We start from the raw sequence: 13239 nt of genomic DNA, 5'->3' as shown, positions 1-13239 counted from the left end.
GAGAGCAGTCTGTCTGTGAATACGTGGGTGTGCGCGTGAAAATGTTTGAACTTTATTTCTGCTAAACTTTCAGCAAGTTCTGCTCACGAATGTACGTTCCTGACTAATGTTCACGCTGTATTCAGTGGACCGGGTCTTAATGCCACGCGTGTGTATCTGTTTGTGGGTGTGTTTGAAGCCAGATGGCATGGCTTCCTCGTCACACTCTGCAAACCCAATGCACGCCCTCTCCTTACCCTGGATGCCCGCCTAATACTAAATGTGTAAACATGTGAACAGCCTGACACCTAGTGGTTCTCTTCTCCATTGTTGTGCACTCTTGTTCCCTTTGCTCGCCAGTGTGCTAATACATGATGGTAGGCATTTCATCCATTGCACACCTTATTTTATCACTCCGCTTTTGCAACGGTGGCAGGAGAAATTCCAAATCAGCCAGAAACCTCGTACCCATAATCAGCATCAGACAAAGTTACTATATCTAATATAGGCTACAGCGGCGACTTTCCTATATCAGCTCTAGCATTTGAAGGCAGGCGCACTCCGGGGGTTGAAGCAAACCTGGAATGCAGAAAGTGGAGGATGATTACCCATCCCCCCACGCACACACAGCCTCCACCCCACCCTACTTTGAGCGCTTTTTAAATTTGAGACTTTGTGAATGCGAAATGAGTCTTCTGTGCATGGGGAAAGTACAGAACATCTGTGCAGCCCCTATCTTATCCCTCAGGAATGAGCCAGAGGGAGGAAATATCTTCATTCCCTTTATTCAGAGGCGTTTTAAGTGTGGCAATTAAGATATGTGGAGTCTTTTATTAGGCTGATTTTTTTTTTCTTTTTTTTTCTTTTTCTTTTGCTCGTTCATCTTCGGATAAGTGTATTCTGACAGTGGCTAGTTAGCATATTCATTGGCAAGTAGCCAAAGGAATGGGCTCCATTTAAAAAAAAAAAAAAAAAAAAAAAAATGCTTGTATCTCAGCAACCCAGCGGCATGTCAGCCGTTGATCAAAAGAGTGCTTTGGAGCTTGTTTTAATCACTGCACTCTCAATAGCCTATTGTGCACTAACATCGGCCCTCACTTTGCTTCAGTAGCTGCATACAGTTTTCTGTGTTTGTGGACATGTACTATATTTTCACCAGTATTCTGTCTCATGTGCTTTGAGGCAGTTCCTCAGTGAATTTTTGTTTTTAATTTCAGTTAAGGCATATGTTGATGTCGAAGCTTAATCTCTGATTGCCTACAGGCTGTCCTACATTATCATGTGAATCTTAGTAGAAAGTGCTTTCCAATGACTATTGACCAAAATATGAGTGTACACACATCGTTTGGTACTGTCTGATTGGTAGGTAACAAAATCTTACTGTATAGTACTGATATATTATCAGAAAACATCAACTTTCTGAGTGCTTAATGTTTTCTGCTAAATTCATCATGTTGTTGCTATATTTTTTTTATTTCTAAACTGCTTTATCTTCAGCGTTTCATCAGCTACAGTCTTCAGCTACACCTAATTTCTTTGTATTCTCCTTTCAAGGAACCAGATGTTTTTTCATTTTTGTGGTTTTGAACTTGAGTTGTTCTTTGGATAGTTCTTGTCCAGGTCATCCTTCTTTTTTAAAGAGCGACTGTCAGTATGTACGATGAAAATCAGGAGTGAGGTACAACAGTGTGTGTCTTCAGCCATCTGTAAAACACAGTAGAGGCTCTGTCATGATTTGGGGATCTTGTTGAATTATCAACACAGAAAAGCACCATCAGATTTTAATCCAATAATTTGATGTAATACCATTTGTAAATTGTCTGATTGGCAATGTCTTAATCTTTCTTAATGACAACGATCCCAAACACACTGCCAGTGCAGTCAAAGCATACCTGGATAGAAAAACACTATCAGTCATGGATTGGCCTCCCCAGAGTCTGGACCTCAACATTACTGAAGCAGTGTGGCTCAACAGACAGCAGAACAAAAAGCAGCAGACATCCAAAGAAGAGCTTTGAATGTCCTTTGAGAAGCCTGGAGAACTATTCCTGAAGCCTGCTTAAAGAAATTACAAGAAAGCTTACATTAGAAAGTTTAGGTTGTGCTGACAAATTAAGGTTCTTAAGCTTTATAGATTTGTACAACTTAGTTTTTGTCTTGTATACTATATTTCCATTTACTTTTGCACGTTTCAGTAAATTATGGAATAAGGTTCGACGACCTGAAATTCTGTCAAACTGTAATTTTCAGACTCAAGATGTCTTTTTTTTATGATACAGAGTAGGAAAATGTCAAGAACAAAAATGAAATCGGGGAAAAAAAATAGTATGAGCTATCGGCCAAATTGTTGTTTTAAATAAAAGGTACCAGTTAAGAATTGCACAGTTTGAGTGCAAGCCTATCATTTAGCTATTTTTACCTAGTAGGACCTCGCTTGATCAAGGCTGAATTCCTGACAGCTCCCATTCTTGTTTTAGTCCTTTCTAATTCACACAAAAATAGGAAAAAGGGAAGATGTCAAAAAATAAAAACTGTTAGCAAGGTTTAGAAAGGATGACACAAAGAGATGCAGACAAAAGGAGTGTGTTCCTGGTACTGAAGGCATACAGCAGGGGGTCTGTATGACTCGTATCTCATTTAATAGATTTTAGGTGGAGTTCAGTTTGGCAAAGCTGTGTGCATAAAGCTTCAAAAGATACTCTCTCTTCCCTCTCCCTTTTGGACATGTTTCTTTCTGTGTCCTCTTTTAACAACCGCCTGTGACCTCTGTGCGCTCCTTTAAATCTTCTCTCTCATGCAGAGGTAATAAGATCAATAGAGGTGGGATATAATGAACTGCTGAAAAGTAAGTAGTAAAAATTTGGAGAGAAAAAGTGAGATAAGGATGGGAGGTGTATGAGGGGGTTTGTTTGTTTGTTTTTCTTTTTTTTTTAAATGATCCCTTTAGCTATTTATAACAATTTTGCTTAATTTATTCTCAAGCTTGGTGTATCAGAATGGCAAAGTACATTAAATATCCATGACAGTAAATTACCAGCATGACCAGCAAGAAAACACCAAGTAAAGAGACGAGGAGAGGAGAGGAGGGAGCACCATGCAGGGGGAGGCAGACAATAGACAAGAAGAAAAAGATGGGAAAACAAAAGGCACTAGAGGTAGTTGAGTGTAGGCGAGAGGGGAGTGTGAGGTGGAGAGATGTGGGGAGAAGGCACTCTGATGTGATTAGAGGGGCTTTGAAAGGCTACACCTCGCCCCTCTCCCCAAGCCTCCACATATGGAAGCTTTACGAGTTTATAAACGCAGTGTCGATGCAGTGTAAGAGGTGCCAGTGGCGCTGGGAGCACTGCAGAGAGAGGGTATTAATGCAGAACAAAAGTGCAGCCCCTTTCAACATGCTGCCATATGAAGGGGATTATTCTGAGTAAATATACTACAATGCACTTATTACTTTTACCATTTTTATCCTAACCAATTATCCACTCAGTATGGTGTTGTTGTTTTTTTGTAATATTATTTCATTGTAGCCAATTATTTTGTTAAAACCATTGACAGCTATAGAATTACTTTGTGGGTTAGTACTCCTGGTTGGGAATCACTCATAAGCTCCAACTTTGTAAATTGTGAAAAAGCAGGATTTTAAAAGTGTAGTTTTTGTAATGGTTGTCAATTAAATAAGATGAGAAATCCTTTCACTTTGGAATCATGAAGTCAAACGTGGCCAAGCGGCTTTGCTGTTGCTCAACAGCACGAAAGTATTCAAGCCTTTCATGTCTAGTTTGACAAGACAGGAAAGCTTGTAGTGATCTTTGATGTTGAGCTTTGATCATGACATTTAGGTCAAATGGAATGTCCTGCTAGAGTTCCTTGACAAAGCTATTGGAGAAGGTTAATAGGACATTCACGACGAGTAAAGAAAGAAATGTGTTGCGATTGCTACTATGATGACATGTTTTATTCATCAATTAACAAGTTGCAGAAATTGTAGTATCAGTGTTTGGTGAAACCAACCTGTGTCTTTAAAACGGTAGCAGTCCTCCTGGTTCACTTTCACAGGGTTTTCAGTGGTCTTGTAGTTATGCAGGTTTACTATCTCTGTTGATTGTGTGTCTTTTAGTAATCAAAGAGTGATGCAGTGATGGGATTGCAGGGCTATACGACTGTAGTTTTAGTCATGTTGAAGAATTCATTCGGCACGGTTAAGCTACCTCAAACTGCCAGAAATGTGAACTTTACATCAGTTCCCAGGAGTTCCTGGTAGTTTTCTACCTTTTTTTTTTTTTTTTGCCTGTCCCATTTGGTTCTTTAGCCGTCAGAATTGTTGTCTGAAGACCAACAAGGATACCCAATGGATTTACTTTGCCAAATGGATCATCACGGCCTTGCCGTATTGGTCCATTTGATCGACCTTTGTTGTTATTATTTATTTTATTTTATTTTCAGTTGTTACAGACGGGACAGACATGACTGGGGGATAGGAAAGGGAGAAAGAAAAATGAAGGAAAAGAAAAACAGAAGGGAAGAGGGACCGTAAGAAAGGGCACTTAAAAAGAGAAAGAAGAGAAAATAAAATCTCCTGGGTCACCTGTTGAGAGAAAAAGAAGAGACAACAAGCAAAAAAAAAAACAGAGCAACATACTAAACACAACACCATCACGTTAATCTAGCTAAGTGTAAACAGCAGTAAATACTAAATATTGAATGTTGTTGTGTAGCAAGCAGGACCGACAGCGCACAATGTGCTTGGAAATAGCAGCCAATAGAGGTGTAGTTTATGTCTATGAAAAATTAACACCCGTGTGCACACCTGTGTGGATCAGCACGCTTGTATTCAAAAGGTTTCCCCATGTAATGGTCTGCTAGAGGATGTAGAGAGCCTTGTCCCCCAGGGCATGAAGCAGGCATGGAGCCGGCTCTGCCAGCAGCCAGCTGTGCCAGAGTGAACCGAGCCGCAGGCCCAGAGGCTGGAGGGCCGAGGGCCCCCTTTGCCCCGGATGAGGCCTGAGCAACAGGCACCAGGCACCGCCAAGTAGTCACCGGGAGTGAGCTGGTACATACCTGAGCGCCCAGCCCGGACACCAAGAACCACCAACGCACCAACCCCTGAGGGCATCAGTTACCGGCAGGGAGTGTGGTGAGGGGAGATAGGCCTTTGGAGGGCCTGGGAGTTCCCAGAAAGGTGGAGTGTAAGACCCAACATGACATATAGACACAGACAAATAAGGTAGTTTTCTACCTTGTGCCACTGGATGTTTACAAATCTGAATGTCTATGGTGCCGAAAGTCTTTGCAGTATCCTATATAATAAACGACTGCACTAGATTTTGCACTAGATGTGTGAACTTGTTCCTCACAGAAATTAGGTTTACGGGCAGATAATAGCAAGCTTTACAGATCAAAGCAAATAATTATATCCCGTGTGCTGTGACTGTGTGTCTGTAAAGAATGGGAGTTTGACTGGGACTCAGAGTCACTGTCATCAAAAATAAATGGAGTAAATGGAGTATTGATGCACAGATACCAGCTGTGCCTTCTCGCTCTCTCTTCAGTCTGGCAGCAAGTTAACACACAGCAGAGTCCACAGGCCCAGCCCAGACAAGATGTTTTTATTCATGTAAATAATGACCTTGTGTCTCATTTTATATCATTTATTAGAATATTTTTACAAATAATTTGGTTTCAGATCCACCGTGTTGCACTGACTATAGATATTTATTGAAGTGCTGTATCGTGTTGCTCCAGCATCATTACAGAGCTTATCAAAAATTCCATTTTGATGATGAGACCTGCTCACCTATCTCTGCATGTGATGATGACACCATTCTTTGTACCATAACTTCAACTAAACCATACAGAATAGGCAGCAGGGCTCAATCACGCACACAGTATGGGGTGGGAGGTGGGGGGGCTGCCACACAGGATCCATCCCCCTCTCTCTCCCCCTGACAGAGAGGGTCTCTGCTTCACCCTCTTTTCTCCCTGTCTTTTTATCTCCTGTGTGATTTGAACAGCCTTTCAGACCTCTGCCGCTAATGCACCAAATAGGCTCCCATTGTTAATGTTACAGCAATATGAGTTTCTTTTGTGTATGTTTCTTTCTGCTCCCAGAAGGCTGCACTGAAACCCGATAGGCAGCATAGTTTGGCAGTGGTGGGATCTCTTTATTTGCGCCTTTTTTTTTTTATTATTTAAATAGGTAATTATGGAAATGATTCTTCTTTGTTTTTGCCTTTCTCTACTGAGTCCAGTTCATAATTAATTGGTAGCGTGAAGGACTGGCCAATTTAAAAATCACAAGGGAGGGGTCGAGGGGGCTTGTTTTAGTTGCTGGTGTCTGGTTGGGTAGCAGGCGGGTGGAGCATCTGAATTAGATTAGATTTAATTAAGGCATGGGGCCCCTGACTATACACGCTGGTTCACAAATAGGCTGTATGCCAGGCTGGTTGATGGGAATTCAGCAGTATGTGTGAGCACACTTACAAACACGCACACACTGCAGAGGTTCCCCTGGGCCTTCAAGGTCAGGTAGGCAGAGGAAACCTGCAGCTTGGTGTCTGGAAGAGAGAGAATGGAAGCTGAAAACCATCTTCTGTCTCGACAGAAGGTTGCTGGTTTGTCAAAACAAACAATTCTTCTGATTAGAGGCATAAATATATCTTAATGTTACGTAGCAGTTAAATCAGAATAAAATTTGGTTGTAAAAAATGTTTCTCATAGTGTTATGCTTTATTGTGTGTTGCACAGTGATGATTTGTACTTGCTTTCAATCAGTCAAAACTTATTGTGTCCATGTGCTGAGGCAGCTAGCGCTTTGTGCTATGAGGTGATTTCATTACACTCTGGGTTTCCTTCCATTATCTGGGTTTACTGACCTTAACATTAGGAATCAGGATAAGCAGCCACACAAAACTGTATTATTATTAAGTTATTATGAAACCTAATTTCATAAGGGTTTCTTCTGAGTGTTCACATGAAAGGGGTGGTGCTGGCACCATTTGACCAATCACAATTACTGGAACTGGAACAGAGCTGCTACTTTGATAAAGTCCAGCCTAGTCAAAGCTTTTTTGGGGGGAAGAAAACTGTATAAGTTAACAGATTTATCAGTGTGACAGCTCTGTCTTTAAGATAAGGACTGTGATGGATCATAATTTAGTATTTTATTAAATTAATGCTTAAAAGGCATTTTTAGTTTTTATTCTTACAGCTGCAGCTTTGGCTGTGTTCAGCAGTCTAAGAGTAAAGAGTAAATATAAAAACACAATTCAATAGTAGGCTTAGTTTACATTCAAATCTAGTATAGAAGTTAAAAAATGTCTCCTGTTTTGGCTCCTATATTAAAACATACAAGAAAATTGTTGTAAAATTGTTTGCAGAGACTGGAACATCAGAACTTTCACATTTTTTCCTTACTTTTTAAATTAAATAAAATTTCATTTTTCAGCATTATAAAAGCAGATACAGATAGTTAATATCGGCCAATATGCGTGTAAATGATTAAACAAACAAATACAAACTCCAAATGTATATTATATTTTATCAGTTAACAAATATCATCCAGTGTTCCTGAATGTGAAGGTTTTAAACTGTGCAGTATCAATATCAGCCTTAAAAATCCTGAAAAATGTCCTTCAGGTTCCTTAAATATCTGTCAGGCTCTAATTTTTTGCTGCTTCAAGCTGTCCCCTCTCCAAAAATGTAGAACTTTCCCTTTGTGTACACATTGGAATCATAGCATGATTTGAATTTCCGTCCTTACTTTCAGCTGCTCACTTATTCACCAGAGGTTACCACAGCAGGGAGCGCCACATATTTGATGTGGCAGATCCTCCTGGGACTGAACTGGAAAGCTTTCATTTGTTAGTCCGATGGTTTACATATGTTCCTGTTTCCTTGCATATTAGTAGTGTGTAAATTGATGCAGATGAAATCAGAAAGTGGACTTCCATTTCATAAGCATCTTAGCTGGTATAATAATCACTATGAAAGACTCACGTTAGTTGACTTTGAGCTTTTTGTGGTTCTGTTCTCTGGGTCTCTGTACCTCTACCTCATAAATGCGGAGAAGATCTCTACTCTGTACTAAACACAATATCCCTCAAGAGCCTGTAAGTCTGTATAAGCATAGAATACTTCAAAAAGCTCCAAAAAGGCTTGCCTTACCTTGCACTTTCTGGGGATCTAATCCTTACAGTTAGAAGCACTTTCAGACTATTGATTTGACCTTAAGATGTCTTGTAATGGTCATTTCCTGGCAAGCTATCTGGGCAATAGCCTCAACTGTCTGCATGATGGCTTGTGGACGAAGAAGTTAGTTTCCTAGGCTTTAATGCACATGGCCTTTTAAGTAGCAAATGGAAACCTTGAGCAGAGAACGAGGAAAGTATTTTGAACTTTGAGGTTTGATATTCACAGCCTTAGTTAGCATTAGTGTAATTTGAAGTGAAATAGCAACTGTAAAATACTTAGATATAGTCATTTTTCCTCAGCACATCCTTTCTGCAGCTCTGTAATAAATAGATTTCTTTCCACTCTCTTGCTGCCTCACCTTAATAGAACAGTACAGTCAGCTGGTAAGCTGAAACACCATTTACATGAGCCCCATCCCGACGCCTGATTGAAATTCTCACACTGTAATATCAGTCAGCGGAAATATTTAAGCGGCCCTTCCTCATCCTATCTAAAATAATAAGCTGCAGTGCCCTGTAGCATTACTGTCATCCTTTTCCTCATTTCATGCAGCAGGTAGGCTGCTCTGCGCTTGTGTGTTTGGCTCCAGCTCTCATTGTGAACATTAGGTTCACTGGACTCTTGAGTAGTTTGCAAACTCTGCATCTCCCTGGGACAAACATGGCAAAGTGTGACGGCCCCTGGTGTTTCGCTGCCCGCTTTCATCTTCAAGTTGCATTTTTCTAAAAATGCTATAAGCTGTTTTGCCCTCACTATGAATTATTTAGCTTCCCTCTCCTTTCTTTTTCTGTCATACTAAAGAGTCCCTGTTTATGAACCAGGCTTTAGAAGTAGCCTCTGCACTGGTGCACCATGGTTGATTTGTTCTCTTTGTCTCTTGGAGCTCTTCGGGTGAGTTTGACTGCTTTATGCGTATTGCTTAGCACTCTCATCTCCAGGAGAGGCTGCCGCTGTTGAATCACATAGAATACATTTCCAAATGAACCTAAAAACAATTTACTGCTTGATATTCATGCCTGCCTCCTTTACTCCCTTCTCCATTCCCTTGGCTCTCCAACACCACAACTCATCTTCCTTAAATTAAATTCCCCTCTTCCTCCTCCTCTACATCCTTCCTTCCTCCATTCCCCTCTGAGTCCCTCAGCACCACTAATCCTTTTTTTTTCTCATCCACCTACATTATGCATCCTTAGTTTGCTCTTCATTTCCTTCCTCTCTTGCACAGAAGCTCCTGGCCAGGACTTTGTGACACTGGACTATCACCTGCGTTACTACCCTAGCATCACCTACGCCGTCATCGGCAGCACCGTCATCTTTGTCCTTGTGGTAGCCTTGCTGGCTTTGGTTCTCCATCACCAGAGAAAACGCAGCGTCCTGCTGCCCAGAGGCGTACGAGGAAGTTCACATACCCACCACCATCACCAGCCCCTGCTGCTGTCCCGTCTGGTCATCTTGGACCGAGGACACTTACACACTGGAGGTCCGGCACTCTCCCCTGGCTCACCCACCACAACCGGTCAATACAGCTCAACACCTCGAGCTCTGCAGCTACTGTCTGGGACCCTGTATCCCTCAGCACCTTCCATGGATTCCCCTCCATCATACTCACAAGCTGTTCTAGATGTCAGGTGAGATGAACAAATAGTTCTAGTGTCTGTATACATATTTCTACATTTTCACACTGTAACCTAAGACTGATCCAAAAAGAAAAATGAAAAGAAATAACAGTGCTCAAATGTGCTGTTCTATCAAACTATGATCTACTTCCAATCAGAAATCTGTCAGCATGCTTCCCACGGGTGCTTTTATGTTATTTGCAATGAACAATCGTGTAACTGTTGTATACTCATTTATTATTAAACACAAATGTTCCTGTTCAGATATTAGCTCCAAAAAAGAGAACATTTGCTAAAATGGCAAAATAATAGTAATGAGATCCTGATAAAAAGAAGGAAGTTTGCTTTCTTTTAACAGTGGGGAAAAAACTAAACAATTGCATAATTATTCATATTAATGGAAACTAAATGAGAAAAGGTGAAACTTCAGTTCAAAATAGTTCTTACTTAACTCCATTATATTCTCAGATGGGAGAATACATCCTGTTTTGTTCTTTTTCCTTGCTCTTGATCGCTGGCACAGAAACGATTGTACAACCCAGTGTAATGTTTCTTCTGTCTTTAGTCGACCTCCTTGGTTTGACCTCCCTCCGCCCCCTTACCTCCAAGATGGAGAGCTTGCTTCAGAAGGCGAGCTTCCTCAATATGAGGCCCCACAGGACCCCGTGAGCCACCCCGCGGCTCATCCCTGCACCCCCTCAACACCCAGAACTGTGGCCACAGGCGAGCGGCCGAGCGATTGCTCCGGAGAGGAGTCGGCCCAGCTGTAGCTGCTTTAGTGGAGACTGATAGACCTTAAAGACTGCAGGACTCAAGGACCAGGCTGCAGGGCAGCATGATGCCAGGACAGTCCACAGCAAAGACCCGCTTGAGGTGATTCAACAAGGACTGACAGGCTGAACAGTGACCTCAGCTTGTTGCTGACATATCACTGAAGAACATCTCTCCCTGGTGGACTGAGCTTGTGTGTTGGCGCCCCCTGCTGGGATCACAGCTGTACTAGTTTGGTTGAATTCTCCCCCTGAAGAATTACTGTGTATATTACCTACCAGTGACCACAAACTGTATCTCTAAAGAAGTAGGAGCTATTTCATCAACATATTCATTAACATGTAATGTTGTGTGTCAGTGGTGATATTTGTCTTTGTGCGTTACTTTTCTGCAGCACTTGGAGAGCGAAGTCAGAGTCGTGCAGCACTTTGCGACACTCCCCTCTCAATTTTAGATTTCGTGTCTACAATGTCTGACTTTTATTTTCGATTCAACTGCAAAATACTCTAATAATAGATCAAATCTATCCTGCTGAGAAGATTTCAGACTTAACAGAATCCCATGTAGCTGTGGCAAACGGGAGCGTCTCAGTGAGAGAGAGTTTTTATCTGATTGAAGTGCTGATGTGAAACATGAACTAATAATATGGCTAGTGATAAATATTAACAGTTGCAGATTCTTTAATAGGATTTTATTGATATTTGTTAAAGATGAGTGGAGGTTGTTTCTTTCCTTTCAGTATTTGTTTGTTCACTGTTTCTTGTCATTTGGTTAAATTCCAGCTGAAAATGTGAAGAGGACCAGAGTTAGAAATTATATAGATTATATAAGTTATATAGTTAGAAGAGCAGAAGTTATGTAAGTATTAAGTTTCATAAATAATTCCTCTAAGCAAAAGAACCACCCTGCTGGTAATGCATTTCTATCTGAAGGCCTGTAAGTATTTTATGTAAACACAAAGAAATAGAAAATACAAAGAATTGTGTTGAGGCCTTATTTTATGCTAGTGCCTTCTTTGTTTGTGGTATTCAACAATAAGCTGTCAGACAACCTTTTAAGAACACGCTGTCTTCCAAAATGTAATGTATTTATATAACTTTGTGATTCAGAAAATTCATCCTCAGTAGTATTAGAATCACAAAATTCATATCCGAATGCTCTTTTATTCATTTCAAATGGTTTGTTCAACACTGTGTACACACACACACACACACACACACACACACACACACGCATACATATGTATGTGTAAAAAATAGAGAAAGTTATCTATTTTAAGTAGAAGGCTACTTGGAGTTTAAAAGTGGGAGATGAATGTGTAACAGTGAAATTAAGTTTTTAGTTCTCGCCTAGAGGCAGCGGTGATGATGCAGGTACAAAAATAAAAAACAATCAAACCAAAGATAGTCATTATATAAACCTATTTCCCTCCAAAGGAACATTTATTATGCCTGTAACTTTATTATATCAGAACATGCAAAGGTTTATTGGGTAAAGCAGAATTCATGTTATTGCTGTAAAACTGGAAAATGGTTCTCAGGACAGATTGTACCAGTTAGACGATTCAGTTTATATCTCAGTTTCTCTTTTTATTTCTCATTTGTTCTCATACATATTTGTGAAGTGGTCCATGATGATCTTTTTACCCTTTGTATTCTGTACATTGGAAATAATATAAATATTTCTGACTCAGATATTACGTGTATGGCTTTTTTGTATGCAATTCTTATATATTTATTTGTCATGAGTCACAATAGTCATTATGACATTAAATATTTTTTTTAAATACAGGTGTTGATAATAATGTTATTATCATCTGGATGATAGAGTGTAAAAGCAACATACCACAGTGTAACAGTACAATAGCACAATAATGAGCTAGATGTAGTAATTCAGTAAAAGGACTAGATGTTGTAGTCCCTGATAATGCATTGCGTTAAATGGTGAGAATCTTGAGGGATGGCTGTTATGAGGAAAGGCAGCCCACAAACTTTACCAGCAGCACACATCGTTGTGTGCCTCAACTTTCAGTCTTTTACCCAAGCTAATCTGCCATTTTTGGGGGGATTAGAGATCTGATCTAGGTTATCATATTAAGATTTGGGACACATCGTCAGTAGTGGACCTTGGATTCATTGGATGTTTTGGCCATTATCACTAGACACCCTCGTCCAAGATTCAACTTCCTCATCCAGGATTCAAACTTTTTTTTTTTCAATTTCTGTGTCGCACACACATAAAAATTAAAAAAATATCATCTCATCCTGAAATCATAAACTTTCCCTGGAAGCTCCATGTTCCACGTTCTCTGTCCAGAATAAAGTACATGAAATTGTGCAGCACTTCAGTGAGGTGACCTCAGGTAATCTGGACCACTTTTTTGTAAATCAGTTGGGACAGTAATCTTACATATTACATTCAACTGTTAACTTATTATGATTAATAAGGATTGCTAACTCTCAAATGTACAAGGCTGATGGGGTATTGTGGTCACCCCACTGGGCGGGTTTGTGAATAACGTGGGATTTTGAAATTTGCACCACAGGTGTGTTGACTAGGAGGCTGAGGGGTAGCGGTGACAGCTGCCAGTATTTTGTTTTAATTTTTTTTTAATTGATCTAATAAAATATAACTGCTCACAGACGCAAACAGCTTTCGAAACTTCAGCTTTCTCTTATTTTTTCTA

The 13239-nt window shown here is 40.3% G+C and overlaps 1 protein-coding gene across 2 annotated transcripts in view; it reads left to right on the top strand.

Annotated features, from left to right (window-relative positions):
* Positions 1 to 12247, top strand: part of ldlrad3 (low density lipoprotein receptor class A domain containing 3) — a 93493-nt gene extending 81246 nt beyond the window's left edge. For both annotated transcript variants that reach the window (XM_085461408.1, XM_085461409.1), the window contains exons 5-6: positions 9392 to 9794; positions 10348 to 12247. In XM_085461408.1, the coding sequence (XP_085317534.1) occupies positions 9392 to 9794; positions 10348 to 10552 (608 nt within the window). In that variant the 3' untranslated portion in view covers positions 10553 to 12247. The remainder of the gene's footprint in view (positions 1 to 9391; positions 9795 to 10347) is intronic.
* Positions 12248 to 13239: the final 992 nt, after the last annotated feature.

The sequence above is a fragment of the Copadichromis virginalis genome, linkage group LG7 (genome assembly GCF_057382275.1).
Source record: "Copadichromis virginalis isolate Kocher_CV1m ecotype Utaka linkage group LG7, C_Virginalis_male_GT1.1, whole genome shotgun sequence".
Lineage (NCBI taxonomy): Eukaryota > Metazoa > Chordata > Actinopteri > Cichliformes > Cichlidae > Copadichromis > Copadichromis virginalis.
The sequence above is the reverse complement of the archived record's forward strand: the minus strand, read 5'-3'. Positions and strand labels throughout refer to the sequence as shown.